Here is a 19,966-nt window from a genome sequence, read left to right on the forward strand (position 1 = left end):
ACACGGTGGGGATTGAGTGGTGCTGTAGGCGTTGCGGGTTGAGTGGTGCTGCACGCGGTGGTGATTGAGTGGTGCTATAGGCGTTGCGGGTTGAGTGGTGATGTAGGCGTTGCGGGTTGAGTGGTGATGTAGGCATTGCGGGTTTGAGTGGTGATGTAGGCGTTGCGGGTTGAGTGATGCTGTACGCGTTGGGGATTGAGTGGGGCTGTACTTGGTGGGGATTGAGTGTTGCTGTAGGCGTTGCAGGTTTGAGTGGTGATGTAGGCATTGCGGGTTGAGTGATACTGTACACGGTGGGGATTGAGTGGTGCTGTACGAGGTGGGGATTGAGTGGTGATGTAGGCGTAGCGGTTTGAGTGGTGATGTAGGCGTTGCGGGTTGAGTGGTGATGTAGGTGTTGTGGGTTGAGTGGGGCTGTACGCGGTGGGGATTGAGTGGTGATGTAGGCGTAGCGGTTTGAGTGGTGATGTAGGCGTTGCGGGTTGAGTGGTGATGTAGGTGTTGTGGGTTGAGTGGTGCTGTACGCGGTGGGGATTGAGTGGTGCTGTAGGCATTGAGGGTTGAGTGGTGATGTAGGCGTTGCGGGTTAAGTGGTGCTGTACGCGGTGGGGGTTGAGCGGTGCTGTAGGCGTTGGGAGTTTAGCGGTGCTGTACGCAGTGGGGATTGAGTGGTGATGCAGGTGTTGTGGGTTGAGTGGTGCTGTAGGCGGTGCACGTTTTCAGCAGGCACACTCCTCCAGCCGTCAGTGCAAACTTTCACCAGGCACACACCACTATCCGTCACTGCACGCTTCCACCAGACATACACACCACCAGCTGTCAGTGCACGCTTTCACCAGGCACAAACACCATCAGCCGTCAGTGCAGGCTCTCACCGGGCACAAACACCACCAGACGTCAGTGCACGCTTCCACCAGGCACACACCACCAGACGTCAGTGCACACTTTCACCAGGCACACACACACCACCAGGCACACACACACCACCAGCCGTCAGTGCACGTTTTCACCAGGCACACACACCACCAGCCGTCAGTGCGCACTTCCACCAGACACACACACCACCAGCCGGCAGTGCATACTTCCACCAGGCACACACACCACCAGCCATCAGTGCACAATTTCTACAGGCACACACACCACCTGCCATCAGTGCACACATCATTTGTTAACGCATCCACAATTAACTATTGTAGCAATCGCAGTATGGCGCACTTTACTTTTAAACATATTCATCTAAAGCGCAGCATGCCATCATTGCTACAAAAATAAATACACATTTTTTTGGCCTACAATTTATAGACTTTTTTCGCAGTTGGTGTTGCAATATTTAGCAATGCCAATAGCTCAAACTTAATTAACCAGAGACCTATTGCATTGTAAATGCTTGTTTTTGGTGTTCTCTGCCAGAATATCTGTGGGTGTGACTGGGTATCCGAGTGTACTACAAGGCAATTTACTATGCTTTAAAAGGTAATGTACTTGGACCTATAATAAAAAAATGTATGGTAAAGTGCACCATTCACCATTTTATTCAAAAACAATTTGAGGGGGGTCTTCCCAAACCCCACTCGCTCACTATGCACTATATGGAAGGCTGGTCCGACAGGGCTGCTTTGGGTTCCCAGTCCAGCCCTGGTGGGCACCTTTGCAATCAAATGTCCTTGGAGACAACACCATCCTTAACACCTAAGTACACCCAGCCGGGGGGGGGGGACATAAGAATACAACCACAACATATTTATCCTGGGTTAATACTCACCATACACAGCAAGAGGAAAATAAAGGACCTAAGATATGGGATTGGGTTCTGAATGGGTAAGACCCCTTCCGCTGGGTAAGTTTAAAAAGACCTGTGACCTTCTTTACAATCTTCGCTAGCTGCCACCAACCATCAACTGTCTATCTCCCCAAAGCCTGAACCCTTTGGGTTCAACACTTTCCTGGCAAACCCTCGTGCTCTGTTGGTGACCTACGCAAAATCTACATGGAGCACATCCTTTGGGTTACAATATGTCAGGTTCACTTTGGCACATACAGGGTTACTCAGAAAGTCAAATAAAAGTGCAGGCAAAGATGTCCACCCCTCCTTACTGCAGTATGAGAGATGACGCCATTGTGCTGCCCAAGACGAAAACTACATCCTCTGTGGGCCCTGCTGCGTGTTTGGACCTTTTTTACTCATCATTTCAGGTGCAGTGTTTCTCTGTTTGTGTGGGGGGACCAGCTTGGGATTATTAGGTGAATTGTAGCAAATGTTGAAGTCCCATATGATAGTGATTTGTAGGCGATGCTTGTAGTAGCGACTGGTGCTATAGTATAGTGGTAGGGCGAGTACAGGGGGTGCTTGGGGTTGGGGTTTAAAAATAAAATAAAAAGACATACTTTCCGCTCCCATCCCACTGACGGCTGCCTCGTTGCTCCTCTCATCCCAGAAGTGGATGGGCTTCACTGCACAGGGTCCCCACCCAATCCAGACGCTGCTCTCATGCCATACCTAGTATGAGAGCAGAGCCTGGATTGGCCTGAGCGGGTTGGTTTAATACTCGCTCAGGCACAGGGTGCCTGCAGTTTTTCTCCAACTCGGCTGTACAACACACCTGGGTTGGAGGAACCAAAGTGCGCATGTCTGTTTGGCCGACCTAAGACGGCCAGCCAAACTTACATGCGCACTTATAAGTGGGTACCACTCCTCGCTCATCAGCATGGCCCCGCCCCAACCTCAGCTCTGCTGGTAATAAGATAAGAAAAATAAAATGATTATAAAATGTTTTTATTATCATTTTAATTTTCAGTGGGGCGACGCTCCTCCGCCATAGTGAAGGAGCCTTCCCTGGATGCTTGCTGCTGAGTATGTAGAAGTATCCAAGAATTCTGGGCTGTATGATGGTGTGTAAATTAGTAAGGACTGGTGACAGTGTTGTGGGATATAGAGCAGTGTGAAAGACACTCATAGTCTGGTATGAATTTTGGGATGTGTTTGGCCTAAATGCTTTCTTTGTGATCAAGAGCGAGAACTCTACCTATATAAAATCAATATCTGTATGATGGACTTCATCCTCCAGAGAGCTCTAACAGCAGCAGCATAAATTATAGTTACCTGGGTCCAATCTAGAGGGAAAATATCCTAGAGACAAGATATCTATCTGGTAACCTTGCAAACGGGACCCACGCTAACTATGTGCCTCAAGTAACCTGGCACTAATCGTCTAGCTAACAGGAGTCATACATCATGATCTCATAGTAATGCTCTTTAATAAGCTGGTCAGATCAATTTGGGGAACTTTTCTGTAGTGGTCTGAGACTGTATCCTGTACAGGGCCGGGCTGGCCATAGCAGGCACCGGGAATTTCTCAGGTGGCCCGCCAGCTTGAGAGACGGTTTTGGGCCCCTGGGAGATCGTTTTTGTTACCAGGCTGGCAATATCGGACCTCTGTAACAAAATCGGCCGAAACCGGCACTACCAAACAGCTTGGCCGCTCCCCCTCTCCCACCCCTAGGGGGGCTGGCCGAGCAGTTTGCCAGGGCCGGCTTCGGTTACTAGTCCGGCCCTGATCCTGTATGATCTTGTCTTTGGAGAGCATATTTTGGTTATGGACAGCAAGTCAATGTTACCATTCAAAATAAGCCAAGCAATGCTTAATGGACAGCAGTTGTTACAGGTTGTTAAAGGTTTCCAACCTTTCTTCCAGCAAGACCCAAACAATGAAATGTTTAGCTTTCTCAAGCCCTGCATACAACATAGGCTCCAATGAGTAAGGAGTTCGTCCTAACTTGAACAACAATTTGCTGCGGCTCAAACACAGCATATGTCCCTGTGGAAACAGCAATTACAATGACGGCCGAACCACACATTGCCTTTGCAGCACGTTCGGAACATCAAATGCATCTTAACCACGCCTTCCTTTACCACGCATGTCATTAGAATTACATGCCTTAAAGTTCAACGCTTTCCCTAGTATTGCACTGACTGGAGTTGGAATAGTAAATTATACTCTTCCAAAGTCCAGCACTTTCTTTGAGGCAAGTCGTCGTAAAGACTTGGATGGTAAAAGAATGCTTGATTAAGACACATTTCTTGTTCTGACCACGTTGTTAACCTCATCCATGCTGGTGACGAGCTCAGTTCGTCATGGAGTACAGTTGATCTGTACTCATGACGAGCGAGCTCGTCACAGCCGTTGGAACGTTCGCTCGCGGGGCTAATTTCCCGCTGTGCTGAACGTTCTAAAAACGGGTGCGGCCGTGACGAGCTCAGCTCGTCATGAGGGCAGCTCCGCTGTGCCTCATGACGAGCTCAGCTCGTCACCAGCATGGGGGGCGCTGCATGGGGGCGCTGCGAAGGGGTTAAAGAATGCGTGGTTTAGGCATGCATGGTTGTGTCATATAACCATGTCCCTATAGGGAGGTGCATCTTCTAACTTGAGTCTTCGCATAGGCGCCCTGCCAAGCAGTTAAGGCGGAGTGGAAAGGGGGGTGGCACAGCTTTCAGGGAGCCTATGCTCGGCTAAAGGGCTTTGTTCAATAGCTCTTACGCCTTCCTGTTATTTAGAATATATGTATATTAAGCTAATGGGGATTTAAACCTGCTGGCTGTGTGGGTAGAAAACTCTTCTGGCCATAACCTTATGTGTACCTGGCTTTACAGCTATGAGGGAGACAGAGTCGCGGATTTAATAAATATTCAGATAGGCAAGAGATCCAATGTCTGTAAATACACAAACTGTGTTTGGTGTTCGGAGCTTTAGGCTGTCAAGCTCGTGGCGGAGGATATTTTAGGAAACCCATCTTAAGCCAATTTGTCTGGGTGGAGGTGCTAAAGATGCCCACGTGACTTTGAAGAGAGCATTCCTTCCCCATTCACTTGTGGTCACGTCCTCTCGCATCAGCTAATAGGATCACACGTTTGGATTCCTGTCCTGAACACAGATTAAGGGGGATTTATGGGGAGGGGTGTTTGTTATATAACTGAGCAACATCAAATACGCCTGGTACCCAGACGTGCTATATTTGAATTGCATTAAGTAATGGCTAGTTGTAGCGCATTTAATTAATGACGAGACAGGCACTGTGCCCTGATTACTTGCAAATGGAACGGTCAGTCATTATCTTTATTTCTGCCTAGAAGGCTACAAAAGAGCAAAATACTTACATAAAAACAAAACATGTCAAAACAAAAAAAAATTCAGAGCATATAGAAGAGAGAAAAATATCCGACTAAATTTATTACAATAAAACCAGGATAAAATATGTTAAAACATTAAGTACACAGCAGCATTAGGGGGACACCTTTTCCTGTCTCAACCTCCACAGAGACATCAAATACCTTGAGACTGCAAAGACAATGAACTGACTTGTATTACTTCTGAGTATTGTAAGTGCGATCCTGTCAGTCCTCAGACCCAAACTACGACAAAGTGGCAAAATCCACTTTTTCCTAGGATCGTGATAGGCTGGACAAAATACAATTACATGTTCAACCACTTCGGTCACCCCGGGCCTGAAAGGGCGTGTTTTGTCAGATTCAAGTTCCCAGACCTCCATGCAGTGGTAAAAGCTCGAACTGGGAGGAACCCTAGACGGAACTTTAAGTACAGTGTTCTGGCAGGGTGGGGGGGGGGGTTCCACCTCGTCCAAAATAATTTAAAACAGTAGTCAGTTTTGAACTCCAAGAAAGAGGCCGCGAGGGAGCCCACCGTAGAGGTACTCGCAGTATTTTGGTCCACATAGTCCAAATAGGCTCTTTTTAATGCCTGTTTGGAGACCAGTGCGACATCAGTTGGTGTTGACCAGAGGAACAAAAGGGACCCCCCTGACCAAACTCCTTTATGTGCATTAGGAAATCTGTGGTGAACCCCACACCCCCACAATTTTCCTCTGTTGAACTTCAACAGGCTACACTTGCCAAAATGTACTGAGGGGAAAACGTGGTAGATTCTGCCATGTGTGGAATTCAGGATGGGATATACACTGATTTTACATGTATTTTCTAATTTTGCAAAGGAAAATTTGGAATCATGGGTATTGAATGTACCTCGTAAATAAATATGTACCTGTACTCCAGGGGGTCGTTTTACTGCTTGTTATGAATACCTCTCCCTATACCTCTACCTCACAAGCAGGGTCTAGGAAGTAGTATTTCTGGAAGAAGATATACAGATGTAGCACAAAAGAGGTATCCCTGGGTATGTGTTCAAACTTTAAAGAATAGGATTTTGCTTTTAACCCATTAGCGGCTTCGAATGTTCCGCGCCAGTGTGGAGTATTCTATTAAGAGGGCGGGGCTGCGTCGGCCAACGGACGTGCGCAGCACTACCGAGGTAATGCTCGCGATGGCCGTTGGCCGACACCCGCAGCGAACGGGTTGAAGGGTATAGCCATCATTATCATCAATCCTTTTGTGTGCCCATCCATAAGCTTGGAAATCAAGCATTGGCAATGCCAACTGTTTTGGCCTCTGTTTGCAAAATGTTGTTTACTTAGCTTGACTAGCAAATAAAATAGATACAGCTTGGGCAGAAGCATTGCAAGTTTCCCTAACACAAACAACAGGTGCAGGGCAGGGATCTGGAGCAGCAGTGCATGGTTCATTACATCACAGGAAGCAGAAGTACATGCAACCTCAGGGAGACAGTACACTAGCATTGCTTCCTCTCACACACGCAGTACAGCAGCAGTGCAAGCTTGAGTTACACAGAGAACTATTACATCACGGGTAACAACAGTGCATGTTACACACACAAACATATTACATCTGCAGTAACAACAGTGCATGCTTCCTCACACACATAGTACAGCGGCAGTGCAAGCTTCTGCTGCAAACGCAGAAATATTACTTCACAGGTAACAACAGTGCATGTTTCCTCACACACACAGTAACACTGCAGTGCAGGCTTCAGTTACACACCCGGAACATTACATCACGAGTAAAAAGATGCATATTTCCTCACACAAAGTACAACAGCAGTGCAAGCTTCCATTACACACACAGGTAACAAAAGTGCATGCTACCACACACACACACACACACACATACAAACACATACAGTACAGCAGCAGCACAAGCTTCAGTTACACACCTGGAGCATTACATCACAACTAAAAACAGTGTATGTTTCCTCACACATAGCACAACCGGAGTGCAAGCTTCCGTTACACACACAGGTAACAAAAGTGCATGCTTCCACACGCAAAAAACACACACAGTACAGCAGCAGTGCAAGCTTCAGTTACACACCCAGAACTATTACATCACGGGTAACAACAGTGCCTGTTTCCTCACACACACAGTACAGCAGCACTGCAAGCTTCCTTTCCACACACTGAGCTATTACATCACGCATAACAACAGTATATGCTTCCTGACACACACAGTGCAGCATCTGCGCAAGCTTCTATTACACACTCAGAACTATTACATTACACATAACAATGACGCATGCTTCCTGACACACACAGTGCAGCATCTGTGCAAGCTTCTATTACACACACAGAACTATTACATCACACATAACAATGACCCATGCTTCCTCGCACACACACACACTAACACACACACAGTACAATACAGAAACAATGCAACCTTCTGTTACACACACAGAAATATTACATCACGGGTAACAACAATGTGTGCTTTCTCACACACTCAGTACAGCAGCAGTACAATCTTCCATTACACGCACAGGTAATACCAGTACATGCTTCCTCACACACACCCACACACAGTAATAGCGCAAGGTTCTGATATACACACACAGAGCTATTACATCACGAATAACAACAGTGTACGCTTCCTCACACACACAGTATAGCAGCAGTGCAAGCTTCTGTTACACACACAACTATTGCATCACGTGTAACAACAGTGCATGCTTCCTCAGACACACACACAGTACACAAGAGTGCAAGCTTCTGTTACACACACAACTATTACATCACGAGTAACACCAGTGCATGCTTCCTCAGACACACACACAGTACACAACAGTGCAAGCTTCTGTTACACACACCCAACTATTACATCACGAGTAACAACAGTGCATGCTTCCTCAGACACACACACAATACACAACAGTGCAAGCTTCTGTTACACAAGCCGAACTATTACATCACGAGTAACAACAGTGCGTACCTTCTCAAACACACAGTACAGCAAGAGTACAAGGTTCTGTTCCACATATAGAACCATCATATCGCAAGCAGCAGAAGTGCAAGCTTCCTGACGCAAAGTGATGCAAGTTGCAACATGAGAAATAGTAGTGTAACTTTCGCTAAGTGTATGTGTGTCTGGTGGGAAACAGACAAAAACTGTTTTAATTTCCTAAAATAAACATCCCGTTGCTCTCACCTAATGGCGTCCCGTCGACCTACAAATGGAACACGTATACAAACACAACAGTTTTAACCATGCTGTCTGAGTTAAAAATGTTAAGTCATTAAAAAAACATTTAACTCCCATATCCCATCATACATAAATAAAAAAAAAATCAATCTCTGATGCCTTTTTGGTGTAGACCATTCATCTATACTACTATAATAAAGAAAGAACTTTCAGCCTTTGAGGCGGGTAAACTCGGGAACCACAGCGCCAATCCACACACCCGATACACCGTTGGAATTGTCAGGGTGTGTAGATGGTTATAGGCTATATACATTTTTTTAAAAAACGTTATTTAAAAAATTTACAGTAAAAAAAAAGTAGTCCCTCCGAAGTAGCGCCGGCCGCGACGTGCGTGCTCACGTCAGCAGTGCGGGGAGGAGCGGCGTCCAGGAGCGCGACGAGGAGCGGCGGACATGGCGCGGGGGAGGAGCGGTGACGTGAGGAGCAGCGGACAGGCCAGCGGCGGTGCGAGCAGCGGACAGGCTGGAGGAGCGGCGGCTGAGGTAAGGGAGCGGCGGACATGGCGCGGGGAGGAGCGGTGACGTGAGGAGCAGTGGACAGGCCAGCGGCGGTGCGAGCAGCGGACAGGCGGGAGGAGCGGCGGCTGAGGTAAGGGGACCCATGTCGGGGCAGGCGGGGGACGGGGCAGGCGGGGGTCGGGGCAGGCGGAGGACGGGCTGGGCGGGGGCCCGGGCTTCTGGACAATGTCGGCGCGGGCGGGGGTCAGGGAAGCCTGTTGCTCCCGGACAAGGTCGGGACGGGCTGCTAGTATGAAATAAATGAAGAGCAATTATCACTCCTCTTTGAGATTTAGGCTCATTGTGGCACTTTTTCGAACACTTTTAAAGTGACTTAAAATCGTTTCATCAGAATTTTACATTTTGAAACGGTGTTTCCCTGTCTTCCCTGTTCCCCAACACACCAGTACCAACAAGTGAATCCTCGAAGGGGTTGACTGCACACCTCAGATAAGGTAATTGTTGACATTCCCATGTTGCCTAAGGACCTCTGGTGATTTCCAGAGTGCCTCACACCGCTGTGCATGTGCACCAGCGTGTGTGGGATCCTGGGTGTCACATCTGACGGCCCTAAGACCCTGCAGCACACTTGCATCCTTGTCCACAGCCAGGAAGCCGGACACCCTTTCTGCCACTGGGCCTGGGAAGGAAACGTAGGGAGGAGCAGGGTAGTCAAGACTAGGCTAGCACATGGGTGGCCTGGGTGGAGACAAACAAAGTGCTTAATTTGAGCCGGTGGTGTCCGGTGCTCCAGCTCCACACCAGCACTTAACTGTCAACACCGGCACTTATGACAGTCTGCCACGTGGCCCATTGGTCCTCGTAAAGGGCACATTTTAATCTCCACAAAATAGCGGACCAGTGAGGGAGGCGCTGTGCTTACCTCCATAGCAAAGAAGAAGGACCAGGGGGAAGGTTTCTCTCTTGAAATGCATCCTGTCTCCACCTTCTAGTGCCTGCTATGTCTGTCTGGTGGGCAGCAGAGCTCAGTAGGAAGTAAGATTAAGTTAAGCGCCGCCTCATTAAGCGCCTTACATCCCTTATTTTGGAAGGTAATCCAGAGCTAGTGGGCAATCGCCAGAACTCACGCGATAAACACAAAACACCCAAAATAAGTCACCAACGATCTTAAGAAATAGCACGGTGCAAATAAAACAACTCTGGTGTTCTTTGGCACAAATTCCATGCAAGGAGTTTCTTCTTTTATTGTTCAGATGTCATATGTAACAACACAGGTTTGTGCATTAGTTCATGTATATAGCACATTTTTCACCTGTAAGGCGTGAGGGTATCCAGGCGCTGTTCACGATCACGAGGAGATAACGTGATTTGCCTAGAATCACAGGATGTTGCGCCGCCGCCGAGACTCTAACCCTGCTCCATAGCTGCCGAGCCTGCAGCTCTGAGCTCTGCGTTACATCCTCTCCCTGTTTTGCGGACCTTGCATCTTCTATGGACACCCCAGCTGTCAGTCCCCGCTTCCTCTTCCAAACCAACCGAGCGCTCCTTACAGCATACTCTCAAACATCTTGGCTCATGCTTCTTAGCACACACAGAGACACATACACATTCGGCCCATACTATTTTGCTACCCACCTACTACCTACAGCTACTCTGTGCTCCAAAGACTGATTATCACTCTCATGTTTTCCCTCCTCTTGTTTTTGTAAAGCGCTCTGATATCTGTAAAGATCTTGTTCGCGCTATATAAAACTCTCAAAAATAAATAATCACACCCACCCAGTGACAAAACAACAAAGCAAATTTGACTGATCACTGTCACTACAGCCTCGAATATGAGTGTCCTGGTTTCTAACAATCCTTGTACAAACAAGCATTGGCATAGCCAATAGGTCTCGCCTTTGGGACCTTATAAGTGTTAAGTTATGCAGCACAACATCAACTGTTGCATGGCTAAACACTTATAAGGTCCCAAAGTGTAGCATACAACACACGGATAAAGTGTTGTTGAAAGTAATATGTTTATTATTACAACAAGGGCCCGCAGTAGCGGGATAAACAACTAGTATGGACGAAGTCAGCTGTCATCTGCCAACGGAACAGGTGACGTCACATAAGTACATTCTTAACATTCTATGGTGACGCGTATGACGCTGGCAACAGAAAAGGAAGACATACTGTCATAACACTGTCCCATAGCAGTATAACACACAACACAAAGGCGAGACCTATTGGCTATGCCAATGCTTCTTTAAGTTTATGGGGAGCCCTCCAGCAAGCACATTTCTGTTTTCCTTGAATCCCCACTACTTCTCGCAATGACCCTCCCTTGTCCTCCTGTAATGTAGCCTTTTCAAGTGGCAGTTATTTTTCTTTTCGCGTTTAAGAACACGGAGAGGCCCAGCTCGCACACTTCTTCTTTTTTATTTTTTTTTATTTATGGATTTTTACTTATACATACAATGTACAGTAATTCAGTCATATGGGCAGCCACCCTGTGCGGTACAAGGTACATGGTAAACATTATTCGACTGGCGCCCCTTTTTCTGGTTCTACAATAAAGGTGTGCTACAAAAGAATATTCAGAGTAGGCAAGAAGAGTTTTATCCAGGGCTCTACACCTACCTGTCTGATCCATCACACTGCCTTGTAGTCTGCATTTACATGAATAATGACCCTTTTTCGTATACCAGTACTCGCGAGGTAAGCGGGTTATAAATACTCATGATTCTATGGGATTTATTGTTTAAAATTTCTATAAGTATTAATCCATATTTATTTTTTGTTAATGCTATTGTATTTACCCGTATTTAGTTTGCGATGTCGTGGTTTAGTCTAACTCAGCCATTTATAATACAATAGTGCACTCCTATTCAAACAATAGTATTACATTACAAATATATCCGAGGCATATAAAGAACTTACAATACTTTCGCAGTCAATTTGTAACGATAAGGGCCTGGTCATCATGATTGACATTAAGAAGGGTAAAAATGCAACATCTACTTCCTAGTTGTATCGAAATAAAGACAGAGAACATATTGTTTAAGACAGAAAACACATTGCCCTTCCTTATGTGTGCAAACAAGTAAAAAATGGAAACATTGGTACCTTAGAGCATGAGCAATCAATAGTTGCGGGAGCTCAGCTGTTACACGCAGCATTCACAGCAGGTAAAAAAAAGAATGGAAAATTACAGAAAGACCCGAGGGGAGACCCCGAGCCCCACCTATTTTTTTTATTTAATGCGATTTTATATAGCGCGAACTTTACCCGAAGGTGTCAGAGCGCTTTACATAAGAACCAGTTACAAAACATAAGGATTTAGGATTACATGTGTTACATAAAAGATACACACAGAAAAAAATTGCAAATGTACAAGATGTAAAGTCACACTGAGAAGAGACTGGTGATTATAGTAATCTCTATATACATAGGGAAGGGATACAAATGGATATACTCTAAGCGTCACATATGAATGGTAGAGAGTACAAAGGTCTACTGCATATACTAGTGATTAGAGTTATCTCTATATACATTGGGAAGGGATACAAATGGATATACTCCAAGAGTCACATAGGAATAGTAGAGTACAAAAGTCTACTGCCTATACTAGTGATTAGAGTTATCTCTATATACCTCTTTCTCTAAACATACGTGCCTAGTACCATGGATGTCATTTAGGGGTCGCCAGAGGTAGCAGCTGTGACCCCTGCCATGCCTCTTCCGACCCCTTCCCCCTTCCGACCCCTTTGGGGTGTAATTCGGGGAAATTGTAAACAGTTTACCAGATATTGCCCTTTTCACCATTAAAAATCACCCTTCTTTATCCGTTTTGCTACTTAGAGGATGAAAATTGAAAGAGGAGTGAAACAATAAGGTCACTCTGCAATGTTAAGTGGGCGCGGATAAGTGATAAATGATTGGGAAGTGCGTAAGGCGAAGCTGTGTTTCTTCACTGCGCTTCAAATAGGTTTCCTGAAGCGCAATTATAAATCATTGTGCTTATCGGTGAGGTATTTACATAGTGTTAGAACTGGGGGTCTCTAATTGGCAGAGGTAAGTACATTTGACCAAGTAGGGACCCTTACTTCTAGTCAGGGTGAAGGAATACACACTGTAGGTAACCCCTGCTCACCCCCTAGGTAGCTTGGCACGAGCAGATAGGCTTATCCCCAAGGCAATGTGTACAATATTTGCACTTAACACATACAATGACCCCAAATCCACCTCAAACTGAGACCACACAGGTAAGTATATAAAAATATCTCTTTGTCTAATTTCAGCAATCAAAATCAATAACAGTAGAATTGTACGTTATCTTCAGGTTCTCTCAATAGTTCTCTGGTTTCTAGGAAGGTACAAGAAATAGTCTCTAGTCTCTTAATTGAATCAATAGTCACAAGAATAAGCTTGCAGGCTGTTATCACTTGTAAACTGACTCTGTAATCGTTTTAGCGCTACTGCACTTCGTTTCCCTGCGCAAGCCCTGCTAAGGCGCCTAACCGTCTTGCTCCTTTAATGGCAACCTCGGCGGGAGAGGAGCCTTCCACAAGCCCCGGCCGGTCCCGTCAGCTCTCCGCCCGCTCTCGACAATCCAGCGAGCGGCAGGGAGCTAACCTGGCACTTCGATCTGGGACTGCAGGCCGGGGGCGATAAATATTCGCGTTGCTCCCTCGGCGAGGGCAGGTCACTCTTCCGCCTCGAGCGCGGCTCCGGGGACTTTTGACGAGGCTTCCCGGGGGACAGACCAATGAGTTCGCAGGCTCCACAGACGAGCCCCTGCAGACACCCGGGAGTCAGCCAATGGCAGTGCGGCTCCCTGGACAAGCCCCTGATGACGCGAAAGCCGGCAGCCAATCAGAGCGCTGCTTCGAAGATGACGTGGCGGCGCTGGGCCAATTCCAGTGCGGCGTTGACTAGGGGACTCGCTTCTCTTAGCCAATGGGAGCGCGGCGGCCTCAATCTCCATCTCCGCGGCCCCGGCAAGGGACGGCGAACTTCTCAGGGTGATTCTGGCCCCGGGCAGCGGCGATGTAAAGGCGGCAAGTGATTTTAGGGCCACAGGTCGTGACTAGACTGCCCACAAGGCCACCAGTTCGTTGGGGGTGATTCTTGACGCAGAGAGGCACCACAGTCCTCCGGTCACCCCTGAATATGTGCCGATGAGCACATCGATCTTCTCCCACGGCCAGCAGCTAAAAGACACGTGCTGGGTCAAGGCACCACACGATCTTTACAGCAGTTTGGAAATGCTTGGGAACCTTTTAACCCTGGGTTCCAGGACAGGAGGCCAGCTCTTCTTAGGCCCTTGGAGATTCAGTTAGAAGACACAGCACACAGCAAAGTCTTTGTAGGTCAAGCAGGTAGGGTCACAGCACACAGCAAAGTCCCTCTTCTCCTCAGCTTCAGATAGACAGCAGAACAGGTCAGCCCTTAGAGCACACAGCAAGGCAATCTTCCTTAAGTTCCTTCAGCGGTCCTTCTTCTGGCAGAGGTTCCTCTTGATTGTAGAATCTAATTTTCTGTTGTCAGGGGTCCTTCTCTTATACCCCTTAAAGTCTTTGAAGTCTTTGTGCAAGTGGGCCCTGAGCCCGGTCTAAACCAGTTCTGGGTGTTGCTGGAGCACTTGGGCTTCCTGGCTTCTTCCTTCCTTTCAGTGTGAGGGGCAGAGGTGACAGCCGCCCAGCAGGAGGTGGAGCCAGCATTGTGGCAGGCAGGCACAGCCCTATTCACTCCCAGGTGCTATCTCCTCCCACCACTCTAGATGCAGATGCAGTCATTCAACCACGGGCTGACTCAGACAACCTCCTGGGGTCTCCCCAGCCCCTGTCACCCTCAAACCAGACAGTCAATCCACAAGCAGGCCCAGGCACACAGAAATGTTAGACAAGAGAACAGCCACTTTCTAAAAGTACTGTTCTCAAACACAGAATTTAAAAACAACCTTTCCTAAAAAATGTGTTATTAAATTCTGAGTTCAGGGATATCAATCACTTATGTCCCATCTTGTTCCTATGGGAAGATAGGCTGGTATCCATTGGGACCAGCCTCCCCCATGTTAGTCTATGGAGCAAGATAACCTTGCAGCAGTGAGCACACAAAATGGCTGCTTCTCACTACCCGAGTATGTTACCTGCACTAGTACATGCTCTACCTTTCCTATACACTGCACCCTGCCCAGGGGGGTACCTTGAGCCTTCCATAGGGGTGACTGATGTGCACAGAAAGGGAAGGGTTAGGCCCAGCCAGTGGGGACACTAGCCAGGCGGACATGGCAGTTCACTGACTGCACACAGGCACTGCGGTGGCAGGCCTGAGACACCATTTTAGGGCTACTCATGTGGGTGGCACAATCAGTGCTGCAGGCCCACTATTAGCATCTGTCATCACCAGCCCTGGTACATCTAGTACACTTTACTAGGGACTTTGTGGTGATACAAATATGCCAATCAGGTACATCCAATCAATATGACAATTTTCATAGGGAGCACTTACACTCTGGCACTGGACAGCAGTGGCAGAGTGTCCAAAGCATCAAACCAGCAAAAACGAAATCCAGCACAGCATCAAAAATACAGGAGGCAGAGGCAAAAAGATAGGGGAAAACCACGCCAAGGGTGTCAGGTCTAACACGTGTCCCCTCCAGCTGAAAGTGGGGAGAACTACCCAATCTCTTGGGAGTCCTCTTCACTAAGGCGGAAGAATCTGGACAGACCATCAGCGTTGGCGTGTTCTGTACCAGGGCGGTGCTCCACCGTAAAGTCCATCCCCTGTAGGGAAATGGACCACCTCAACAGTTTTGGGTTCTCACCCCTCATCTGCATTAACCATCTGAGGGGTCTGTGGTCGGTCTGAACATGGAAGTGAGTTCCAAACAGGTAGGGCCTCAGCTTCTTCAGAGCCCAGACCACAGCAAAAGCTTCCCTTTCAATTGCACTCCATCTCTGTTCCCTGGGGAGTAGCCTCCTACTAATGAAAGCTAAAGGTTAGTCTTCGCCCTCGTCGTTGATCTGTGAGAGTACTGCTCCCACGCCTTGCTCTGAAGCGTCTGTCTTGGTGACCGCATTGAGCCCACGGTAGTCCACGCAGAAACGAGGTTCTGGAGGGCCACCAGGCGTAGCAGCTTTCTTAGGCACTAAGACCACTGGGCTAGCCCAGGGGCTGCTGGAGGCCTCAATTACCCCTAGTGCCAACATCTTGGAAACGTCTTCCTTGATGCTAGCTCTGACCTTGTCAGCCACCCTGTAAAATTTTTGTTTCACAGGCAGTCTATCTCCAGTGTCCACATCGTGGACGCACCAGTTGATGACACCTGGGGTCAGGGAGAACAGGGAGGCGAACTGACCCAAGACCTGGCGACAGTCCCTCTGCTGCTCTGGGGTCAGGGTGGGCGAGAGGACCACACCATCTACTGACCCGTCTTGCTCCTTGGTTGCCAGGAGGTCAGGGAGAGGATCACTATCCTCTTCCCCTCCAGCATCTGTAGCCATGAGCATAGTCACTTCTGACCTCTCAAAGTGGGGTTTGAGGCGGTTCAAGTGCAACACTCTCAGGGGCTGCCTGGGAGTCTTCATGTTAACCAAGTAGGTAACTTTGCTCTTGCGCTCTACCACCTCATATGGCCCGGTCCACTTGTCCCGGAGCGCACAAGGCTCCACCGGCGCCATCACCCACACTTTCTGACCAGGGTGGAACTCAACCAGAGTGGTGTTCTGGTCGTACCATCTTTTCATTTCCTCCTGGCTAGCCTCCAGGTTCTCTTGAGCTAGCTTCCTGAAGCGCTTGGTCTGGTTGTGGATGGCCAGCACATAGCTGAACACATCCTGGGGGGTTTTCCCACGGGATTTCTCCCACCCCTCCTTCACCAGAGTGAGAGGTCCTCTGACAGGGTGGCCATACAGTAATTCAAATGGACTGAACCCTAAGGATTTCTGAGGCACCTCCCTGTAGGCAAACAACAGGCATGGTAATAAGACGTCCCACTTCCGCCTCATGGGTTCTTCTAGGCCCATAATCATGCCTTTTAGGGTGCGGTTGAATCTTCCAACCAACCCATTTCCTTGAGGATGGTAAGGAGTGGTGAACTTGTATGTCACCCCACACTCCTCCCACAGAGACTTCATGTACCTAGAGACGAAGTTTGTACCCCGGTCGGAGACCACCTCTCTGGGGAACCCCACTCGGAAAAAGATCCCCATTAAGGCATGGCCCACCACGGGGGCTGTGACTGTCCTGAGAGGGACTGCTTCCGGGTACCGGGTGGCATGGTCCACCAAGACCAGGATAAACCTGTTGCCTAAGGCGGTCTTGGGGTCCAGGGGCCCCACGATGTTGATGCCCACCCGCTCAAAAGGGGTGCTCACCACAGGAAAGGGTTGGAGGGGTGCCACGCACTTCCCTCCGCTCTTGCCACTGGCCTGACAAGTTTGGCAAGACTTACAAAAGGCACCAACGTGCTTCTTCATCTGGGGTCAGTAAAAGTGGGTTACAAGCCTGTGATAGGTCTTGTCTTGCCCCAGATGTCCTGCGAGAGGCACGTCATGAGCCAGACCCAGTAGGAAGTTCCTGAAGCGCTCAGGTACCACCAGCACACAGGCTGCACCGGGCTCAGCGAACTTAGGCTCACTATAAAGTAAATCATCCTCCCAGTAAATCAAATGTTCCTTGGAACCTAGGCCTGCTGCCTGATCTGCAGCCTGTTGCCGTACACCAATGAGGGAAGGGCACTCCTTCTGAGCCTGGCAGAATTCCTCCCTTTAGGGACCACCCTCTTGCTGCCAATGGGTCAGGTCAGGTAATTCCCCCAGTTCGGCCACCTTCTCCCCTGTAGGTTCCAGGGCATCCCCCTCAGGTTCTGCTTCCTCCTGGACCGTGGGAACGGCGGGGGCTGGTTTCCCGCGCCCTCTGCCCCTTCCTCTCCTGGCAGGTCCCTGGGCCATTGTTCCAGGCTCCAGTTCTGCTGATTCACCCCTACTGGCTGCCATAGCACGTGTGGTCACACAGATCCACACAGGCAAGCCCAACATTTCCAAATGAGTTCTGTGCTCTACATCCTTCCATGGAGAGCTCTCTAGGTCGTTACCTAATAGACAGTCTACAGGCAAGGCATCACTGACAACAACTTCCAAAATACCAGAGACTCCTCCCCATTCAAAAGGAACACGTGCCAACTTGCAGAGGCGCACTGAACTGTTAGCTGCCACCACAGGACGGAGTACATTGGGAATGATCTGCTCTTCAGACACCCACTGACACCTTACAGATGTCACGCTGGCCCCTGTGTCTCTCAGAGCCTCTATCTCTTTTCCATTGATGGCCACCTTCTGCCCGTATTTTTTAGTGTTAAGGGGCAGCAAGGTTTCCTGGTCCATCTCTTGGTCTCCTAAAGAGACAAGGGTCATCACTGCTAACCCCTCATCCCCACTGGAAATCAAATCCCCTCCCAAAGCTACACTGGCTAACCCTGGGGCTGGAGCACCAGTGGGTGCTAGAGGTTTGTTGGGACATTTAGGGGCAATGTGCCCCACCTCCCTACATGCATAGCAAGTAGGCGGATATCTGTTGTCCTGTTTGCCCTTATGGGGCCAGGACTTCATAGGCTTGGGGGGTTGGGACTCTTTTTCCTGGGAACTATTTTGGGGCCCTTTAGAGAACTCCTTTTGATTACCCTTGTCCCCCCCCACTCTTCTGCTGGGGACCCTGTCAACCCTTGGCTGGGGTACTTACCACCCCCTTGTGGACCCTGGTGCTAGTCCAGCGGTCTGCCTCCTTAGCAAGCTCACTGGGATCAGTTAACTTGCTGTCTAAAAGATGCTGGTGCAGCTCTGGAACACATAGACTACTCAAGTGCTCCCAACTAATCAAGTGACACAACCCCACATAATCAGTTACTTTGCTGCCTTTTATCCAACCTTCCAGTGCACGCGTGTACATACTCACACACTCCACCCAGGTACTAGAATCAAGTTTCTTGAAGTTCCTAAACTTCTGGTGGTACTGTTCTGGAGTAAGCCCATACCTGAGGCATAAAGCCTCCTTCATAGCGGGGTAGGTTAAGGTACCTGCTACTTCTAAGGGTGCCAAGACATCCCTCACAGAGGCCTCAAAATGCTTCCACAAACCAGCCCCCCCCCAACTCTTCTCAGGCACTTCATTCATCTTCAAGGCAAGCTCGTATGATCTAAACCATGCATAGATATCCTCACCCCTCTGATAATTCTGCACCAAATCTTTGGGTATGTATACCTTACCCGCCTGCACTGGCTGCGCGCTGCCACTATTAGAACTGGACTCCATTTGTTTAGCTTTCAGGTCCAGCTCCCTCAGACTCAACTCATGAGCCACCTGGAGTTTCTTCTCCTAAAAAGCGAGAGCATTTCTTCTCTCCTCCGCCTTCTTCTCACTGTCAAGGCGTAACTTTCTCTCTTCTGCTTGAGCCTTGAGTTTAAAAAGCTCAATCTCATGGGCCCTAGCCCTCTGATTGCCCTCCAGCTCCTCTGGAGAAAGACCCCTACTGGAATGGGTGCTGCCAGCCCTAGAAGCTGGCATATTCACTGGTAAATCACTGGATCCAAAAGCATTCTCCTGTGTACCTCCCTCTCCAGTAACATCTTCTGCTTCAACATGATTGGCCTCCCACCAGGCCCTTAGAGCTTTCTGTAGCTCTTCCTTGTTTTCGCTGCCCTTCACTGGGCATCCAAGCTGTTTGCAGAATTGCTTCAGTTGCTCCTTTTTATATGTGAGCAACTCCTGAATTTCAAATTCCAATTCTACTCCTTTGCTTGCTCCTTTCTGAGACATGATGCTTCTTAGACTTTCCAAAAACTGGTTTCACCAGAAAAAAATGCAAACTGTGGCTGCTAAACTAGACTAGTGGTGTACACGAAATCACTGTGGGTCAAGTGCAAATATTAGTTCAAAATCCCACCGCTGCAACCAATGTTAGAACTGGGGGTCTCTAATTGGCAGAGGTAAGTACCTTTGACCAAGTAGGGACCCTTACTTCTAGTCAGGGTGAAGGAATACACACTGTAGATAACCCCTGCTCACCCCCTAGGTAGCTTGGCACGAGCAGATAGGCTTATCCCCAAGGCAATGTGTACAA

General features: G+C 48.5%; 1 protein-coding gene across 1 annotated transcript in view; it reads right to left on the minus strand.

Annotated features, from left to right (window-relative positions):
* RS1 (retinoschisin 1) overlaps positions 1-9,868 on the minus strand; it is an 87,076-nt gene extending 77,208 nt beyond the window's left edge. The window contains exon 1 of the mRNA XM_086933307.1: positions 9,782-9,868. Within this exon, the coding sequence (XP_086789433.1) occupies positions 9,782-9,833 (52 nt within the window). The 5' untranslated portion in view covers positions 9,834-9,868. The remainder of the gene's footprint in view (positions 1-9,781) is intronic.
* Between the last annotated feature and the right edge of the window lie 10,098 nt (positions 9,869-19,966).

This window comes from Lissotriton vulgaris, chromosome 8 (genome assembly GCF_964263255.1).
Source record: "Lissotriton vulgaris chromosome 8, aLisVul1.2, whole genome shotgun sequence".
Classification (NCBI taxonomy): Eukaryota; Metazoa; Chordata; class Amphibia; order Caudata; family Salamandridae; genus Lissotriton; species Lissotriton vulgaris.